The sequence below is a fragment of the Cydia fagiglandana genome, chromosome 5 (genome assembly GCF_963556715.1).
Source record: "Cydia fagiglandana chromosome 5, ilCydFagi1.1, whole genome shotgun sequence".
NCBI classification, from domain to species: domain Eukaryota; kingdom Metazoa; phylum Arthropoda; class Insecta; order Lepidoptera; family Tortricidae; genus Cydia; species Cydia fagiglandana.
This window is the reverse complement of record NC_085936.1, coordinates 1,036,645-1,057,902: the sequence shown is the minus strand read 5'-3', so window position 1 is coordinate 1,057,902 and position 21,258 is coordinate 1,036,645. Positions and strand designations below refer to the sequence as shown.

The following is a 21,258-nucleotide window of genomic DNA, read 5'->3' as shown; positions in this document are numbered from 1 at the left end:
ATTTAAATATGTCTTTGATAATCAATCAAATTGTCAAATCACAAAATAGTCACACAAACAAATACATTTCAACACATCTAAATCTAACCTTATAAACTTTTGATTAAATATGTAATTAGAAAGACGCGTATAAATTTTTAACTAAAAATTATTTCCTTCTAGTCAATGGTAATATTATGTCCAATTGGCCATTATTAGCAAGAAAAAAAATCCGATCACATTTATAAGTTGAGGCATTGATCCCGATTGCACCCTCAGCGGCTGGTTCGCAGCTTAGGATCAGTTCTTATTTTTTATTCCCCTATACACTTCGCATAATAAAACAACGACGTGAAATTAAAACATAAAAACAAAAACTTTATTAACAGCCAGGTTATACAGGGGATCTAACTTAAGCAGCTTGGGGGATGTGGGCGCCCTGGGGCTGGAAGCCGTTCTCGTCGGCGACGTACGTGACGGTGTAGGTGACGCCATCTGGCCCCAAGTAGGAGAACTGTCCGCGGACCTGGATGGCCTCGTTCTCGGTGCCCACGTTCTGCAGCTGCCCTTGCTCCTCTTGCTTGATGCCGTTGGAGGTCTCCAGGCTGCGAAAGAGGAATTTTTGTTAGTTTTTAGAATACTCGTATAATTTCCTTACTGTACCTATTATCGATCGATCGAGTCCGAAAACGCACATAAGTGGTCGACGTGGGTCGCCCGGCTAAAATGGGCCGGGGCAGGGCATATGTGACGACTTCAAGACGAACGGTGCAGTAAGTGCGTTTTGGAGCGGATACCCCGGCTAGGCAAGAGAAGTGAAGGCAGACCACCCGCCCGTTGGTCCGATGATATTAAGGAAATTGCAGGACCAGTCTGGATAAGGGAGACCAACAACCGCTCAAAATGGAAAGAGATTGAAGAGGCGTAGGCCCATCGGTGGCCGAACACATGCTGAAGAAGAAAAAGAAGAAGAAGACCTATCATTACAACAATGTTGTATTTTATCCTCTTGAGTGGAATCCCACTTTTTGATAGAAGCGCGGGTCTCAGTATCAACACTTGGGGTAAACAACATTAAACAAATAATATTGTAATTGTACTTACACATATTGGTAGCCATCAACTCCGATGTTATTCAGATCGCTGCGCAGGATCTGAGCGTCAGCGTCAGGGCCGCGTTGTGGGGCGGCGGCCACGGCGGCTACGATCAGCGCGAATACTATGAACTGTAATAATATAAGGTAATTCAATACTGATATCAAGAATTTGGAGAAGTAAAGGATGATTCACGCTAGAATGGCCCGGGGCCGATCCGGCGAGTAACAATAACAATATTTTTATTCACAATAAAAGTTACAGGCACGTTACAGTGAACCCCACACTAGGCATGGCCTGTATCGCGGGGGTCATGATCATCGCTAGATTAGATACCAATGGTAAAAAAATATAATTAAGAATAGGAATTATATTAAACATAAGAACAGGAATTAGGAAAGAAAGAGGAGTGTGAACTTGTGTGTTTGAAGCTTGTAGTGAGAAGGGAGCGAAAAGTGTGTTAATGAAATCTAAGAATGTAATGACTATAAAATTTTGTTAGATTTAAGTGTAAGACACTTTGTTTTCTATGACGGTTGATCGGTAAATAAAACGAAATGTCGGATACCACGGGACCGACACGGAACGTTTTAGTGTGTGCCATCCTAAACTGAAAGTATTTTGAAAAATGTGGACAGAATCCTTATAATTTAAACACAGACAAAAAGTTTAATGTGATCACAAAAGAACAATCTAATTGTTCTGTGGTCATCAGGTTTTTTTGCTTGATAATAGAACACTAACGTCAACCAGGCAACCGAAAATGACACTAAAGTTTACTAGTTATTTACTACATCTACGAAAATCAGTCAAAGCCAAAATAACTACACTAATTTTATTTTAGGCACTAATGCAAATCAGAATAGAAGGAAGACTAAAAATAAATATTTAAAGAACACGGAGATGTTGCAGTTCATCACAAAAGAATAATCCGAACACTTGACATAAAAAAAATCACTAACCGATTTCATTTTGGTGGGTTGAAGAAAAATAGGTCTAGACTTGAGAAGTGCGAGCGAGCAACTAATGTATTTTTTTGGCAGGACACACCTTTTATACTGGCCGGTGCATTGCAAGGACGTCATTTGGATAAACTATGAATATTATATTTTAAAACTTGATTCTACAATATAAGTTTACGTTTACTGGTAGAAATACTGCATAGTCCATGCTGAAAGTGATTACATTTTATCTAGCAAATGTAAAATAATTTACAAAAAAATAGTCAAACCACTATTATGGCATAATAGTTCCTGCCCGCCCTATATTTACAATACAAAAAAACCGGCCAAGTGCGAGTCGGACTCGCGCACATAGGGTTCCGTACCACTACGCAAAAAATGGCAAAGACATCACGTTTGTTGTATAGGAGCCCCACTTAAATATTTTTTATTCAGTTTTTAGTATTTGTTGTTATAGTGGCGACAGAAATACATCATCTGTGAAAATTTGAACTGTCTAGCTATCACGGTTCATGAGATTTAGCCTGGTGACAGACATACACACAGACGGATAGATAGACGGACAGACAGGCGGACAGACAGACGGACAGGGTAGTCTTCGTAATAGGGTCCCGTTTTTACCTTTTGGGTATATGGGTACGGAAAACCCTTAAAGAATGAATACACCTAGTGGGGTCTTGGCAGTGAATCTGTTAATTTCTCTAGGTGGATGTCATCATCAGATCATGTACGGATAGTAAGATGATCAGCAGGAAGTATACCGTTTTCAACGAAATTTTAATTTGGTTCAGTCTTTTTTATCAGAAAACACCTTTATCGTGACCAGATAAAAATTATTCCTCATCCGATAACCGAGAATTAACTTGTCCCAGGAATATTATGTAATATCGTGGCCAGATTATATTTATAATTTGATCATTTCATGAAATGACATTTTAGAATTGATCACTTCATGAGATGGTTACTTTTTCATGATGTGGCCAACCGATTATTTCATGAAATGATTAATTCTAAGATCAGGTCACGACATGGACATCCATATGATATCTATATGTGCTTGGGGTTCAGCGTTCCAGTTACATAACTGACATTTAGCGCCTCGCCCATGCGACAACTGGCAACAGGTTATGCTGATTTAAGGATCGGACACACTTTAAAGTGGCTACAGAAAATTGGGTAAACTTGTTAATAATATAGTGCTTTTATGGATAGGTCACAGTCTAAATATAGCTCCATCAGATTTTATAGGTCATAAAAGTGCGTTCAAGTTTTTTTATATGAAAGAACTGGAAAGAACACTTGTTACGGTTATAATTTTATCAGGAGACGACCTGGAAGATCGCTCACGCACTTGCACCAATTGTGGTGCAAGTGAAATGAAGAGACAGTAGTATGTGTGAGATGTGAGCTTATTATCAAGACGATGGTCAAGGTCGTATAAAAACCAGTTCAAAACGGTAACAAATTGTTAAATCTGAATTTAGATTAAAATGTTGCGACAAAAATATTTTTATTCTATTGTAAGTAACCTATTCTGAAATAAGGTGTTTAATAACATTAATATTATTTCCGAGTTATGGATGTTTTCTATGTAAGTATATAAATATTTATAGTCTTGTACCCACAACATAAGACTTAGGTACTAAGCGTACTTGTCCTTTAATATTTATTTATTTACTTTGAATTCCTGGCCTGCTTAGCTGATTTTGCTGATGTATGTAAAACTTTAAAGCCTGACCAGAAATATTATGATCATTGTCAAGAGGGTGCTGTTATTCTCATGTATAGGGTGACTTCAGCATAGTATGACAAAATTAGTTCCAGTGAAATTCCGCAACATGGTGCGTCATCATAATATATTCCTGGCGGCCTAGCACGGTCGCGTTTTTATCCCTTGTCACCATGCCTGTCACGTTCTAACAAGTTTGTAAGTGCGAAAGGGACGCGCATAGTGATAGTCGATAAAAATGGAACCGTGCTGCGCCCGCTGGTCAGCCTTTATAATGAAATTTATCACTTAAGTAAAAGTGATGCGCGCAGATTACAACACGCAACGCTAATGTGTTGGTGAATGTCAAGGTCGGTTAGCATTCAATTCTCTCATCATTCTCGAATTAACCTAACCAGAATAATTGGCCTCAAGATCTGTAACAATTATCTGTAATCGGATTCACTTTTTTGCTGGTTCATTCGAGGCGAAGCGTTTGCCTGATCATTATGGGAATCACAAGTCACATGCGAATGGGGTTAAAAACCCTCAGATAAGTAAAGTGCGTTCAAAATAATCCATTCAACGGGTGGTTTTTAAAATAGATTTATTTATTTCGAAAAGCTGTTTACTTGTTGATGATTATGTTAAAAAATGCGGCTGCGAATGTCAAGCATTTTATTAAGGAAATTGACAGATACGGCAGCGGCAATATTGACGCTGGATAAAGACCGTGCGCGTTCTGGGTCTGCCATCTTGTGGCTTGAATCGTAGATATAATATGTACACATGAACATTGCCAAATCCTGAAGAAAGGCCAGGTCAAGAGCACCCTAAATCGGCGAGCGTGTATGAGGAATGTTATGAATATGAAGGAAGCGAAAGAGGTATGTCAGGATCGTAGCAAGTGGAAATCCGTGGTCTCTGCATCGGAATCGAAGCAGTGGAAATAGGCGTGATTATATGTATATATGTATGTCTGTACATTGCCAAAGCAAGAGGTACCATCTACCGTTCTCGTAGGTAAGTTTCCTTATGCATAGACTGCATTGTAGGTTCTGCCATCTTGTGGTCTACATCGGAAGCTTAAGTGCCTCGCGCCAAGAATCTGACTGCCCCTATGCTGCCCTCTATAGTTCATGCACGGGGCCTACAGCAATGCAGCTGCGGTTGCCGGTTGAGATCTGAACATCACCTTTAAGATGACATCCATGTACAGAGACAGGGACGAGCATACACATATGACATTTCTTTCATTTTATAGTCACATAATGAGAATTAGATTTAGATTTAAATTTAAACTATTGGATTTATATGTAATTATGCTTATAGGTTCTATCAATTATTTTATTTAGATCGTATAAATGTTAACGACGCCGATTATTATTTATAGTCCCGACATATCAAAAAGATTTGTTGAAAGGTGACATCATGAATAAAGCCATGATCAATAAATTACAATTTGGACATGATCAAAAATGAGTGGACTTTAAATATATTGTCTTTTCCTTATACTAGAGGCTAGTAAATAGAGAAGATTGAAAAGCCTCATTGAGGCACTAATGTGCAGGCAATGTTGCTCAAGTACACTCTCGAGCAAAAAAACTGAAAAACTTCACATGTTCAGTTTCTTCGCTCAGTTAATTTTCTATCTTTTAATGCAGAAAATATCATGAAGAAAATGGTGTCGATTGAAACCTGATTTTAATATAACCTAATTGTTTAAAAACACCACAATTTCTTATGATTCAGGTTTGACAACTAAAAAAAACCTGTTTTCTAAGAATAAATAGACAAAAGTGATACCGTTTATTTCTTTGCTCGCGACCGTAAGTACAGCTTAGTCAAACTGAAAGTTCTAGCAATTATATATACAGTTTTGCTGATATCTGTCTAGATTTAAGGTCTGTACTGTGACTACTGTGTTTAATAAATTAATCAATAATACATAAATAGTTCTTACTAAAATCATCACTATATAGACAAACCAATATTATAATGAAAAAGAATCTACAATCGACATAATTATCATCTAACATTTAAAAAATAGTATGCAAATGTAAGTCCGACTTAGTATATAAGATTCGACGTTTAAGGACCTATCACAGTGTCCGCCGATCTCTAGACAGACCCACCTCGCGAAATGAAATCCGTGAGTATATTTTATCTTCTCATATTAGTTAATAGGTCATTAGTGGATTAACCTTTCGTATTGTGTTCATCATCAATATTTTAGCATTCAGTCGCGCACAGCCGTGCATACCTAGGCTTCTCTTCGTGTACGCCACTTATCCCGGTCCTGGGCTAGTCGCATCCAAAAGTGCCCCGCGATTTTTCGAATGTCATCCACCCAACGAGCCAACGGACGGCACGCGCTTATTTCATCCTAAAGCGGCCACAAATCCGTCAACATTTTGGCCATCACTCTGTGTTAGGTCATCTAAAATCTTTGGTTCCAACTCGGAGTAATTAACAACGGAGACGCCATGTCTAAAATTTTCGGTACAAAATAGTCTGCCGTTTTTTGCGGGGGAGGGGCACATCAAATGTATAGGTACGTCATGTCAGATAAACGTCAGTCCATACATATGGTTGACATGTGGTTGACCATTGGCCGCCTATTTTCGACAGAGGGGAACGCCTGTTAATGGCGGCTCCATTGTTAATTACTCCGAGGGTTCCAACCTCAGAGGGTTTAGCCAAGTTTAGCCAAGATGACAATCGTACATTGACAGACGCCAAATTTATAGAAAAAAATGTCAAAATGACTAATGCTACGAATAGTGACTATTAAAATAAATTATGAAATTTTGATTGGCGTGTATCTATCTTGGCTTTAATTCGCCTCCTAGCCGTGACTTGTCATTTGGAACAACATTATAATTATAATAATGATGCGCATTTATACTCAGATTTTTTAATGGCTAGACCTATTTTACTAGACAGGGTGGAAAGATAAGTCGGGCCCTGGAGGGGAACTACCTTAAATCCTTAAGCTGGCTCATTTTACTTAAAGGATACAAACCTTTATTTTTAAAAAGAAACAAAACTGCATTCAAGTATTTTTCTTTTTTTCTTTAATTTGGCTTGTCTAAAAAATCTTAAATACTAAATATTAGATTTTATGGATATTTTGTACGACAGTCGAGTGTAAGACCTAATGTTTCTTGGAGAAATGTTATCATTAACATTAACTGTATCGACTAGTAGAATAAAATTTGGATTTTTATTTTTTGGAATTTTTAGTCGGTTCGAATCCCGGGCGAGGCAAGCGAGTTTTTGAAAATCTTTGAATGCAATTTTGTTTGTTTTTAAATAAAGGAATGTCTCCTTTAAGTAAAATGAGCCAGCTTAAGGATTTAAGGTAGTTTCCCTCCAGGGCCCGACTTATCTTTCCACCCTGTATAATTATCATTAATCAGTCACAAATTTTGCACATTATAATTAACAACGAAATGTCAAATAGATCATGATAGTAAATTATTCATAAGGTCACTGGTCAGACTCGTATGCGTTACTATAGGTCAAAAGGTCGACTGATATGTGGACAACATTCATGCTAAATTCAACCTTAATGAAAGTGCAGGAAGGATTAAACTGGTTAAATTGTTGAGCTTGGTATTCTGCACAAGATCATAGTGAGAAATTATGATTATTACATTAATTTAATTGGTTAAATGTGCGTAAGGTAAAGTTTATGTGGGTATAGTGTAATTATATTGTAAATAGTGGCAGATACGAATTAAAGAGATAACCTCTAGCCGCCCATACGTCAAACCTTGCCAAGCAAAATGAAATTTTCTTTTGTCAACACAAAGTTCAAATTAGAATGGAACAGGAGACCTTTTTATTGGTCTCTGGGCGGCTAGAGGATATATCGGTGCTATTAAAAGTATTAGAGAAAGATACTTTGAGAAACTTTGAGGACGTTATTCTCTCTGCCACCATTGATGCTGACTCCACTATTCTTAGCGATGGAATATATAATTCTATTGAAGCAGTCAAAAATTTTCTTATTCCTTGCGTTATCCCGACATTTTTGCCACGGCTCATGGGAGCCTGGGGTCCGCTTGTCAACTAATGCAGTCAAAAATGTACTAGATAAACATCTCCATGAATATCCTAGCTTTGAATATTACCCAATACACCATTTACCGCTATTAAAAAAAATAGTAGTGATTGGTCAATAAAGTTTTGATTGGCTAAAATTAAATTATATGTGAAAATATATGTGAAACCTCTTGCGCGGCATTACAATATTTGACGGTGTCAACATGCGCGCTATATCGTTGAGTCTCTCCCGGCATTGTTCCCGTTCGGTAATTTTTGTGTTCTTTGTGTGATTAGAATCAGACTTCTGTATGTATTCTAATTCATAGACAATAGTTGATGACTTGCATACGATTGTTTCAGTTCATCGTCTTCGCCCTCTGCGCCGCGGTGGCCCTCGCCGCTCCCCAACGCCAAGCTTACAGCGGCGATGAGAAGCAGGCTGAAATCCTCAAATTCGACAACAATGTCGATGTCTACGCTTACAAAACGCTGTGAGTATACTTACTTAAGACAAAATGAGTCTTGGCCTCCATCACAAGAGCACGCCATTTTAATTGGTCCTGCGAGGATTCACGACAGTTTCCACTGACGTCGAGTGAGTATAGCATTATCATAAAAAAGTCTTAGAAAAAAACGCGAATCAAGTTTCATAAGTTCCATATTTGGGACACACTAAATTTAATAATGTTTAGGAAGCCGCCTCCCACCTTAGAGCATTTAATAACCGGAGTCGCTTTTAAGAGCTTACCCCTCTGCCGAAAACCTTGCACAATGAGGGTTTACTCGATTGAGATTTTCACTAGATGGCAGCACCGTGACGAGAGGTCTGTTCGACAGCTGCTGGTGCTGTCGAATTCCACCAATAAAAAAAACATGGTTAAACATGTTTGTTGGATTCTGACAGCGAGACCTCTCGCCACGGTGCTGTCATCTAGTCAAAAACTCGATCGCGGAAACCCTCATTGTGCAAACTTTTGCGTGGACTGATGCTCATCGGATTTGGCTATTTGTACGTTACGTACAAATCATGTACAAATAGTCATTCATTTGACGTGCCCCTCCCCCGCAAAAATCGGCAGACTGTTTTGTATAGAAAATGCCAGCCATGGTGTCTCCGCCTCCACCTATCACTAAAAGAATAATTTCATTCCAGCTATGAAACCTCGAACGGCATTAAGGCAGCAGAGAGCGGAGACCTCATCAACCAGGGCAAGGAGAATGAAGCCTTCGTGAGGAGCGGGCAGTACGCCTACACCGGCCCTGATGGCGTCACCTACTCCATCACGTGGACCGCCGACGAAAACGGCTACCACGCGCAGGGCGCCCATCTTCCTCAGTAAAATAATGGCTAAACTACTTGGATATAGAATAAATGACTTGAGAACCTGATGATTTTTTTAGTCTTCATTTTCGTAGCTCTTATGTTTTATGAGAATCTGTAATGCAAAAAGAGTTTCTAATAAAAGATGCTCTTCTATTCTAACTGAAACATCTATTAAGACTGTTTTAGTGTGATAAAATTCCATGAAGAACTTATAAATTAGACTCTAAACAGCACACTGTCCAATCTTTCAAAACACTTTTAGTATCCATAGCATTTTCGGTCCTCATTGGTTTTGTACAGGAACTGTGTTATATTGAATCCATCCGTATACATCAAACGGCATGCAGCGGGTGGTACGCCTACACCGGCCCTGATGGCGTCACCTACTCCATCACGTGGACCGCCGACGAAAAGGGTTACCACGTGCAGGGCGCCCATCTTCCTCAGTAAAATAATGGCTAAACTATTTGGATATAGAATAAATTACTTGAGAACCTGATGATTTTTTTAGTCTTCATTCTTGTAGCTCTTATGTTTCATGAGAATCTGTAACGCAAAAAGAGTTTCTACTGAAAGATGCTTTTCTTATTGAAACATCTATTAAGACTGTTTTAGTGTGATAAAATTCCATGAAGAACTTATAAATTAGACTCTAAACAGCACACTGTCCAATCTTTCAAAACACTTTTAGTATTCATGGCATTTTCGGTCCTCATTGGTTTTGTACAGGAACTGTGTTATATTGAATCCATCCTTATACATCAAACGGCATGCAGCGGGCGGTACGCCTACACCGGCCCCGATGGCGTCACGTACTCCGTCACGTGGACCGCCGACGAAAACGGTTACCACGCGCAGGGCGCCCATCTTCCTCAGTAAACTACGACTATAAGTAAACGGATATGGACTAAACGACTATGTTTGAAATGTGATTTCTTCTTCTAAAGGATGACTCACGCTAGACCGCGCCGTGCCGAGGCATCCGTCTCCGACATGTCATTTTCTATGGCGGATCGGTGATCACGTGGTGCTTCCCATAGAAAACGAAGCGGAAGCTCCGAGCCAGCCCCGGCCCGGTCTAGCCTGAAACATCTCTTAATTATTGTAAGAATGAACATAGCAACACACACACAAACACCTAGTCCGTCTCGCAAGAACGGCTATTACAACACAATTACTTTACCAGGTGATAGGGTCAAAGGAAACCTTTTACTTGCATTAGCGACATCACACAACACAATGGCAGCGGACAAACACGTAGGGGTGAATTGGGATTATTTAAGAAATAATAATTTCTAGTTAATTTGTTTTTCAACTTCGGATTTTGTATATTCTTATTTTTTATTGGTTGGTGACTATCCTTATCTTAGATACCAAGTAAGATTGGAAGAATGATTAAAATCACCTAGAATTACTCCGGAGTAAAAAAAAACCTTCTCAACTTTAAGTTGTATTATTTTTTATTGTGTTATGTTTAATAAATAAAGTTGTTCCTGTAATATGGGTTAATTTAACAAATGTCAATCACGTTTCAAAGTAAAGAAAACTGGAACCAGCGCGGTATCATGGTCGCATTTTTATCACTTGTCAGGTCATGCGTCACTTTCGCACTAACATACTAGTTAGAACGTCACAGGCGTGATGACAGATGAAAAACGACAATCTTAGCCCTACAGGTATTTAAACACATAGGTACGTAAGCATGTTCCAGCCTAGTCTGCATCAGCACTTACCATCAGGTCAGATTGAGGTCAAATGCTTACCTTTTTTTATAAAAAAAAAGACTAGAACCTTTCCATCTCTGACACGTATATATTTTGAAATTACCTCAAAGCATCTTATCACAAAGGCTGTGACAAAGAGTTCAGATAAAAAACAGGTAGTGCACAATCCATTAGCGGTCTCGGCGAGATCAAAGTTAATCAAAGGGAACTCTGGGAGACCGAAAAGGAGTTCCATCGCGGTAAATAGTACTCCCAGCTCCGTGGTCGCGGAAGTGGCTCTACTTGTGATGCAAGATGGAGTTATACAAAATATTTTGTTATAGTATACCGTTTTGTTTTCAAGTGTCAGAAAATAGGAAGAGTATAGAGTAAATGTAGGAAAATATTGTAAGAAAAAGGAAATAATAACAATATTCAGAGAGAAAAAAAGGGATACGTTTGCATGGTGATGCGGTTAGGTGACTTCATTCCCTTTCGTCTTACGAATCAACTGCGAGATTCAAAAAATGGCTAGTAGAGTGGGCTCGGAACCAGTATCGAAATACCTGTTAATATCGTTTCAAAACCGTTATAGTTATGTCGTTCATTAAAAACCGGTTTATTAATGGAGCGCGAACTAAAAAAATACGTTCTCTCTTCTAACCGGTAAAAAAACGAACGTAATTTTATGGTTCGCGGGGAACGATACAATATCAGGCGATACTCTCGGCCACTTTAAGCTCGTTGTCATACGTGAAAGAGACAGATTTAAGTTACTCGTTCTATCTTGCTTAGATATTATCAATTTAACCGGTTAATTTCGTTCTACAAAAATGAAAGGCGAGCGAATTAGTATTAACTGGTATTTCAATAGAACAACTCTTTAACCGGTAACCGCGATCGGAAACGAAATTATTTTCGTTCTCGGGTGAATGAACGAAACCGGTTTGAAAAATAAAATGATTTCCGAGCCCTGCTGTGTAACAATGTATAGAGCATCCTCCCAGTCGGTGCAGCACCAACCAGCGTAGAGATTCCATCTGCGAACAAAGACGCTTTGACGCTCTCTAAGGTAATGCACTGCTTTATTACCCACGTGGAAATGGCTACATTTCTTGCGTGTAACAGGAAATATTAGTATTCCACCTACACGTATCAGCTACGCGTCGAAATGATGAAAAAACTAAGCAGCGGGTCACAAAATATATCTACATGGCTATCTTATTAAAATATATCCAATACCTAATTACCGAGTAAAATGTATAATATCACACACGAACAATCGGAAAGACAGACATGAAGAATCTATAGGGGTTCCGTTTTTGCCACTTTGGCTACGCATACGCAACCCTATAATAATTATAGTATAATTAATGAAATAAAGAAAATCCTAAGAACAGTTCTTAATTTTTCAGCAGTACAGTAATGGCTGCCTTTATCAAAACTGTTTCCATTTGCTAATTATCTTTTGACTAATAATTCATTTTTAATCTCAAGTGAATCACTTACCTGACACTAAATAGGGCCTTTACGTGTTGAATTTATATCCCCACGCAAGCTTATTAAAAGACCGGGATGTATAGGCCCGTGAAATCCAAAAATATGACACTAAATAAATTATTAAAAACATAAATATCGATACCCACATAAATGTGACTTTGTACACTCCACATTAAAAATACATGTACCTGCAGCGTCACTACGATATTGGAAGTCGTATATCACTCGCCGTGCAATAACAGGACATAACGCGTTCGAGTTGTTTTACAAATCTTTCGCTTGTTCTTTCTAACACGTGTGTGGTGTGTGGCGCAAGGCATTGACTGATTGATTTTATAATAATAAAACTTCATTGACACAGAAATACCTTATTTTCCTAGCCTATTTGAGTGTCCCACTGCTGGGCAAAGGCCTCTCCCCTTAATTTCTACGACTCCCGATTTGGTGCTTCCTCCGGCCAGTTGTTCAGGAAGCTGTCCAGGTCATCTCGCCATCTCCGTTTGGGCCTACCGCGGCCACGTCGCTCTACCGGCATCCACTTGGTGGCTATTAAGCTAGCCCACCTCTCTGGATGCATCCGGTAGACGTGACCGGCCCAGCCCCATTTGAGCCTAGCGGTTTTCTCGCCTACGTCAGCAATGCGGGTTTTAGAGCACAGCGTGGTGTTTGTTGTTGAGACACCTATTAAATATTTATATAAAAATGGGCCACTCAAGTATATATTATTTTAAGACGAAGATTGCTCGATATGTTTCGTTCCTTAACGAGGAGCTTCAATGATATAATACAAATCCTCTTTATTGCACAACCGAATAAATTTACAAGGAAACATACGTATTAAATAAAGACAGAAGTAAACAACAAGCGGCGGCTAGCGAGCAATCTCTTCCAGACAACCTGTAGGTAGAAGAGAAATAAAAAATCCTAATGTAAATTTTTCGTAACAACGCAACGGAACGCTGCAGGCTGCAGTTTTTCTGATGATTGCCCGGTGCCAATTATATAATCTGTGCCGATGCGGGCGACGGTGAGGGAGACGAGAAACTACTCTCGTTCCCCCGGCATTGGTACCATTGCAATATTCGACTTAAAATGAGCAAATGACAAGTTTAAACATTTTTAATTTTTTAAGATTCTCATATCTTCCGACGCAACGCTATCACCATTATCGCTTTCACTGCTTACTTTCCCGCTATACACTCCGCTCTTGTCTCCGCTATTCGCTAGTAACTTGCGCGCACGCACGTTTAGGCAATAGATCACCGACACCTGTAATATTAACGCCCATCGCCGCCAGATGGCGCAGAACAAAAAGTATTTGTCAAAATAACCGTGTCGAGCCTAATGTTTACACCTTCTAGTTGACGTTTGGTTTAGATTTTTGAGATGATATCGTTATTTTCATGCCATATTCATCAGAAAGAAAATTACTTATGTAGGTATGTTTTAAGTTTGGACAACATGAAGTAGGCAGGAACGTGACTGAGTGAAATAGGTTAATATCCACCCATGCAGGGGGGCATAGAAGTTTGTATGTAAAACCGAATAGTATTGCTGCCTATACCAGTAGGTATTGTTACCACTTACAAATCAGACGAACTTTTTGCAGGCCTTTTGGTACAATACCTATGAGGTTAGAAGGGCTAAGAAGACCACTGGGGCAAGACAAACACTTATAGGGAAACTTCATACTGATTCCCTTGCCCCGATTAAAATAAACTAAGTATGTTTTTTTACCCCACATTACCACTGCCTTACCACTGCCTTACCACTGATGATAATGACAATTTCCTACCTTCAAAAGCTGTCATTAACACCGATATTTTTCCTCCATTAGATCCCTCGAAGTTTTTGCGACGCGTTAAGTTTCAATTCTCCTGTCATTAGAGTTCGCATAAAAAATGTGGAGGACAATCAAAAATACGTTTTCTTTGATTGAGGGGTGATGCCACCCTTAAACTGAAGTGGGGCTTAATGTTTCAAGTTTTTAGGGCAGGTAGCTTTTGAGAATAAAGTGGTCTTGTGAAGAGTGTAAATTTGCTGCGTTAGATATTCATCTGAAGATTAGTTAAGTGTCTAAGCTTACTTTGTGGCATTTTGTTGAGATATACACTCTGCAAGCCTATTATGGATCGCTTTATCCACATTTATCCACGTGATAAAACAACTGTCACTTTTTAACTCTGCGGGATAGAAAGAGACGGACTCCGTTTTATCACGCTGTCACGTAGACAAATACGACCATCATATCCGTACTGGTCTATCTTTCGGGTATCTAATACTACAATAAATGTATGTGGTGTCTAATTATCATTACCTACTTGGTTCAACTTATTTTTGAGAATGACCGATTTATATAGGCACTGTTTTAGATACTTTAATAAACGTATTGAAGTTTCGTTTCTTACCCACTATTTTGGTGTCGGATTAAAAGTAAATGATAATTATAATTATTCTATTTGTCAATTGAATCTGAAAAAGAATGATTTTTGCTGTTAATTTTAGCAAATTTTTAGTCATCTCGAAGTAAATTATATCCAAGTAGGTTTAATTTCTAAAACAATCGTAACATGTTTAACACCTGCAATTCCGTAAAGACCAAAAATTTTGGAAACAAATATATAACTAAATATAAATATTGTTATGTTGCGACACTTGGGAGTAGCTATTACACACAATGATCATGACACAACGTAGTCTTGAAAGAGAAGCTCGAATTTAACTTAGATTTTAAAGGCCAACGGTCGGTTTTCCATAGTAAGTTGGCCCTTAAATCAATTCGATTCGGGTTTTTTATGAGTACCTCTTATGGTGAAGGATATTTTTGTTGAATATCAACATCCTACTAGTGACAGTTTTTGACTTATGATTTTATATATTTTTTTCTATAATGTATTGTTTTTCGGGAAGTATTCAAGCGATTTGCTTAAGTTTTTTAATTAGTGTTCTTTATTTAGGTATGCATCGATACTCAAAAAACGAATACCAGTTGTCATATAAAAAAAAGAAAAATACAGTTAAAAAAAATTTAACATTTTTTTAATGTCGTTGTGAAGTAGCGACACCTCTAATTTTTTTTTCTAGTTGTAGGCCAGACATTGGCCTACTAATTGCCTAAATATCAAAATTTTCCAAACGGTACTTCCTGTCAAAAATTAGCAGTGTGTGTGGTCAAGTCCTGTACTCAATCGGTGTTTTTCAATGTAGTACACAAACATTAAGTTGTCATTGGAATTTTACTCTTAAATACGACAACTTGATAAGAAAACGCAAACATGATCGAAGAGTTTGTATACTACATTGAAAAACACTGATGAACTTACTATGGAAAACCGACTATGGCCTTTCTAAATACAAGAATTTAGAAAACATTGTTTAGAAATACAACTTGATAATTCCAAAAGGAAAGCCAGAATTAGAACGAAGTAATCGAAAAGCGATAGACAAACTCCCTTCCGATAGATAAACACGTTAAGACGAAAATAAAAGTCGAATAAAAACAGGTACAAAGTGAAATTGAATAAGAAAATTTTTACCTCGAACAAATAAAGGAGAAAAAATAGAGAGGACCCTTTTATTAGGGGTCTATTAGGCACGGGCCGGGCATCGAACGCCGGGAATTGGCTAATAACTGAGCTATCAGGTGAAAGAAATTCACTTCGCTCGCTTCCCTTCTTATCGGTAGTGATAGGCGAGGGAGATACTTAATACCAATATCGATACCAGGGACACAGTCTATAAAACAACACAGTCGTTCGATAAGCCGTCATGACAGGGCAATCGTGCGCGGTGCGAGGGGTGGGTCGCGCGCACCCGAGCTGCATAATACATCGCCTTTGTTAGCAGCTCGGTATTACTGAATCGCGATTAGAAAGGGATTGAGATAGCTGTCAATCCATATTGATTTTGACGTAAGTGTATGGAAATCTGTTATTTCTAATCCCTTTCTGATCGCGGCATGATAATACTACTTACAGGGCTAGCGTGTCTTATTTGAAATGTTTGGTATATTTGTGTTGGTGTGTAAAATTCTGTGACAACCCTACTGTGTTCTTGTGCGGTATCGGCATTTATGCAAGCATCAAATGCGTCGGTCCACTGTTACTTTTTACACTGTACCAGGGATATCAATGAATTGACTAGAGTGCAAGTGAGTATGTATTCCCTAATCGTGTGCTCTTATTAGATTAAGCATTAAGGACGGAAACATGAACTGGTTTATCTTAAACTTCAGCCTGATGAGTCGAAAACGTGATTGCAGAAATTTTCAATGATTTATTTTCACTGTGTAGAGTCAGTGTCGCTGTGACCACATAAAGTTTAAGGTTAAGGGGCTTTCATTCGCGATTCTGCAACTATTCAAGGGTTCTAAAGTGATAAGTATGAGTATCATACCAGTGTGTATAAATAAGTGATAAATATCTTTACTATGTATTAATTAATAGTGGTAGTTGTTTGGCATATTGTCTAATGATATTGTATGACAACAAAACAAGCGATAAAAATGTAATACTTCGACAAAAGAGCAAACCGAAATAGAATCTGTGCGGAAAGAGAAGAGTTGTGGAATATGTGGGGCCCAATACATTCCACGACTCTTTTCTTTCCGAACAGACTGTATATAATTATATACGACTTCTTATATAGCAAAATAAGCATAAAGTCTTTAGTTAGAGTAGCGATTGTAGATTATACAACATTGATACCAGTAACCAATAAGGAAGAGATACCACGATTTTATTGGTACCAATTCCCCCACACACCCCATCCCTAGCCGTTATCGCTTCCTCGCAGAGTTTGTCCACCTTGGTCGTTTGCTTCACACTGATGTTACTACGCGTTTACTGCCTCTTCATTCACAACCAACTTGTTCTAGACCAGCTTACTCTGGTCTTTGAAGACGTAATCTTTCTACAAAACTAGAGGTCTTACTATTTGGTTATAATGTTTTGCGAATAGACTGCCCTAGTGCCGATGTCGTATTTAAGCTTTATTTCTTACGCTACGTGAAACTGCAAGAAGTTTTAGTTCATTTAGTTTGATGTTTTTTTAAACTTTTTTGCAGGCATATTTTTTTACAGTTGCTTTCATAGAAAAGTTTCTCAAAACATAAAAATATGGCAGTCATACCATACCTTCCTGCGATCTCGGTGATTAGTGGTAATAAAGAAGTAATTTTTTTATAATAGCATCTTGAAAATTGTCAAGTTATTAAACCAAGTTCGATGTAGAAAACCTATTTACCAGCTGGCCAGGATAGTGGTGTTTGCCGTAGTTAAACACCAAAATGTCCGTGGTCGCGCCATTACCGTATTTCAGCGGCCATCCGTGCGTCACCTGCCTGCGTGACGCATGTCCCACCCGGAGCGCTATTCTGAACACACGGTAACTAATATAACAGAACTAGAGGTTTATTTGGGCCTGTTATGACCGATAGCGGTCAAAATCATTTAAACAACAAAGGAGGTCACAACTTTCAAACACTTCTTTCCAGAATGCAGATACATTTTTCAAATTTAATTATTACTTTTTGCTAACGGAATTAATTAAACCATCTTCATAAGTTATCATACACCTGTAAAATCTGACTCCGAGATTCAAAATCAGCAAAAGCGGCAAAAACAATAACCAAAGAGCTCGTATAATTACTCTATCAGAATCGGGCGTTCAATGTGTAACAGCGTCCGGTAATGTACGTTTTACGGCCCGCTTGACAATTGCAGTGCTACAACGCGCCGAATTAGTTGTTATAAGTGACGGATGGATCGTTAGTTGTCCGACGACGAATTACCTGCTAAAGTTTGTGAACGCGGGCTGAATTTGTACTACCGAACAATATATAATGATGACAGCGGATAAGTACCAATAAGTTCATAAAAAGAGCTGCATTTTGAGATTAATATCTGCGGATCCCTTCGTTTGACATAATTATTGAAAGTCATAATGTAATGATTGTCACATTATCATTAGCCCTAATTCTGAAACCGTTAACTTTTTTCGTAAGGTTAACTATCTTATAGTTGGTTTGTTTTAAGGCAATCTTGAAAAGTTACGCGTTTCTGAGAACGGCTAAATTCACATTATGATTTAAAACTTCATGGAATTCAATAGAGACCCTAATATCTCACATGAGCTAGATAATTGAGTTTGGAACGTAATAATATAAAAAATATACTTAGACGTAATACCTGTTAAAGTGCTGTCACGCACTGAAAACTCAGTGACCATGTATCACCCAGGCAGGTAAGTGATGCTCGAAAGCTACTGATTTACGATAATGTGGTGTCGACCGCCACGCGTGCACGTTTGCTGCCATTTGTGCAGTTTCAGTCACTATTATATTAGTACAGGTGCAAGAACTTTCTACAGTCACTTGCAATAATATGTTACTCTTCGAAGGCCGCAAAAATATGTGAGACGCTGTTATGGTTCTTTGTGTTACCTATCAAATTAACTATACACTTATAGACAAGTTTAGAGGAACGCCAAAAAAATCAATAAAACGCTAGACCAGCGGTCGGCAACCTTTTAGCAGCCAAGGGCCACATAGTAGTTAACGAAGATGACGCGGGCCACACTTTGGTAATATTTGTGTCTTTAGCAGACATTGTCGTTCGTCAGTATTACTTACAAAATAGCCAGGGAGGCTCGCGGGCCGCAAGGGAGAGAGCGGCGGGCCGCATGCGGCCCGCGGGCCGCGGGTTGCGACCGCTGCGCTAGACCATAACCTGCTTTAGGAGTTTTCATACACATTTGAGTTGCTATGCAGATGTCTGATAATTTCTTCACTATGTGTTAAATACTTCACTGGTAACCAAAATATTATCATTTAAATGTCATTTTGATATTACAATGTAAGTTTGATTGAATTTTCCGCCCGGTCCAGGCGCCAGCGCCTCTCAAACAAAATGTTTGAGGCTTCCAAAATGACCACCTCGAGAAACATTCACATAAAATTTAACGACAAAAGGTAAACAAGGAAACTATTTACGCAAAAGTAATTCCAAAAAAACAACTGACCATCACCATTCTTATATGGGGTAAGTCAATTTTCTCCACTCTACCCTCCCAAGCCACCTTATCTTTACTTATAGTTACAGGAATGTAAGTCTAAAGGTGTGGCGATAAGGATTGAGGATAGTGCACAGGTAATGTGGTAGTAGTAACATTGTCCAACCGGTGTTGCGTTGACAAGGTGGAGGCAGATCGTATAATCCTCATAAAATAAGGTAGCGAAAGAAATGAGGAGTGTACAGGGAGCAAGGTTGTCAGTAACAAAATTAATAACTTGTATACAATAATATAAAATGAATATTACGAGACAATCTAACATAAATTGACCTAGTCTCTCAGCAAGTTCAAAAAGACTCCCATCGGTCTTGTTTTAATTTATAGCCACTTGTTGTGAATTTGCTACTTTTCGTACTTGTATTCTAATAATGTTGGTACTACTACGCTTTGGCATAACCACATGAAATAAACATATGTACCCAGTAGTTGGGTCTTTTAATAATTAATAATTCATCATAGCCTAATTTTGGTAGCCATTGAAAATTAAGATGTCCGCATATAAAAATTAATTTGTAATTTTAATCCGGTTGTATAAGGGTCTCCCCAGATATATCGACGCGCATTCGGCAAAAGCCCTTAGGAAAAAGCTTTATGTCCGCGAAAAAGCTGTCGACGCGTCGGCAGGCGCCGGCCGATGCGAGCCGAGCCGAACGACGACTTTTTCGCTCTTATTGCGCAGACATATTACGAGTAAGCTTTTTCCTATTGGCTTTTGCCGAATGCGAGTCGATAATCTAGGAAGACCCTAACACCACATCTCCCTGTACGTCGCTGGCTGCCCATAATCCGGGTGCTATCGTTCCGGACGGGCGGCCACGGTCCGGTCCGGTCTCATCGCTTTCCTATACCGGGCTGAGGTGTTCCGATACCATACTTAGGCCCACTTGCACCATTCCATTAACCCGGGGTTAACCGGATAAACCTGGAGTTACCATGGTTACCAGTACAATTTGACACTAGGTTAACGGTTTAACCGCTTAATCCCGGGTTAGTGGGGTGGTGCAAGTGGGCCTTAACGGGGGATGCATTTATAGTTTGCTGTTTTTACCGACTTACAAAAAGTCTTGCAATAAGTGTTAAATCTAAAATATAAAAAGGTTAAAAGATGTTTAGAAAGAGATAATAGAATAGAGAAAAGATAATTTTGGAATCTTTCGCCTGCTCGGGTATCAATATTAGCACGAGCGGTTAAACAACAACTTTGCCTCGTTGTAAAACAAATAACTATTGTTGGTTGTATTTATTTTGACTAATGAGATATCAGCATATTTGTTATGATATGATTCCTACATTCAAATCGGTTCAGCAGTATTGTCTTGAGCAAGTAACAAAGAAATCAAATATTTTTAGTATAAATGTAAAAAAGTACTTTTTATATTAAATTTTAACACATTTTAACTACACTAAACTATATTTAAAAAGGCAAACTTCCACCAAAAGCTGAAATATTAAGTTAATTCGATAGAAGAAAATCGCAAAAAAAAAAATTTATTCATTTATTTTCAGCATATTCACTTAATCATTGTCAGCACAGAGCGCCTACCCAAGATGCCAGTCGTTTGCGCAGTAGCGATCGAAACGGAAATGTCTCTCTATCACTCTTCCATATAAGTTCGCTACGGTGCAAACGATTAGCAACTTGGCTAAGCCCCCAGTTCTCAGACTTCTCACTCCTAAAGGCCTTTCTACATTAAACAGACATAATCGCAGTTAAGTGAGAGTTGAATCCAACTAAATCCGATATTAACCTGAAGTAAGATAGTCGGAGCTGAAGTCAATCGTAATGGCCCTGTCCGAAGATTGCCCGCGGGATTCATTGGGGACCCTCTCCATTGCTGCCGACACAAAACAGTGTCGAAATTA

General features: G+C 38.7%; 3 protein-coding genes across 3 annotated transcripts in view; 2 read left to right on the top strand and 1 right to left on the bottom strand.

The window, feature by feature from the left end:
* LOC134664315 (neurexin-4) overlaps positions 1-21,258 on the top strand; it is a 426,329-nt gene that overhangs the window by 166,831 nt on the left and 238,240 nt on the right. The gene's annotated exons all lie outside the window — the stretch shown is intronic.
* LOC134664303 (L-aminoadipate-semialdehyde dehydrogenase-phosphopantetheinyl transferase) overlaps positions 1-21,258 on the top strand; it is a 264,536-nt gene that overhangs the window by 166,330 nt on the left and 76,948 nt on the right. The window lies entirely within an intron of this gene.
* LOC134664705 (flexible cuticle protein 12-like) lies at positions 334-1,389 on the bottom strand. Its single transcript, XM_063521449.1, has 3 exons — positions 1,362-1,389; positions 1,084-1,231; positions 334-584 (listed from the first exon to the last, which is right to left on the bottom strand). Exons 1-3 carry the CDS (start codon positions 1,387-1,389, stop codon positions 392-394), a joined length of 369 nt encoding a protein of 122 aa, XP_063377519.1. The 3' UTR covers positions 334-391.

Coding starts and splice junctions, on each gene's coding strand:
- LOC134664705 (XM_063521449.1), bottom strand. CDS start 1,389: ATGACCCCCGCGATACAGGCCATGCCTA. Junction 1,232..1,361: donor CGCGATACAGGCCATGCCTA/GTGTGGGGTTCA, acceptor TCTTGATATCAG/TATTGAATTACCTTATATTA. Junction 585..1,083: donor GTTGATGGCTACCAATATGT/GTAAGTACAATT, acceptor CCTCTTTCGCAG/CCTGGAGACCTCCAACGGCA.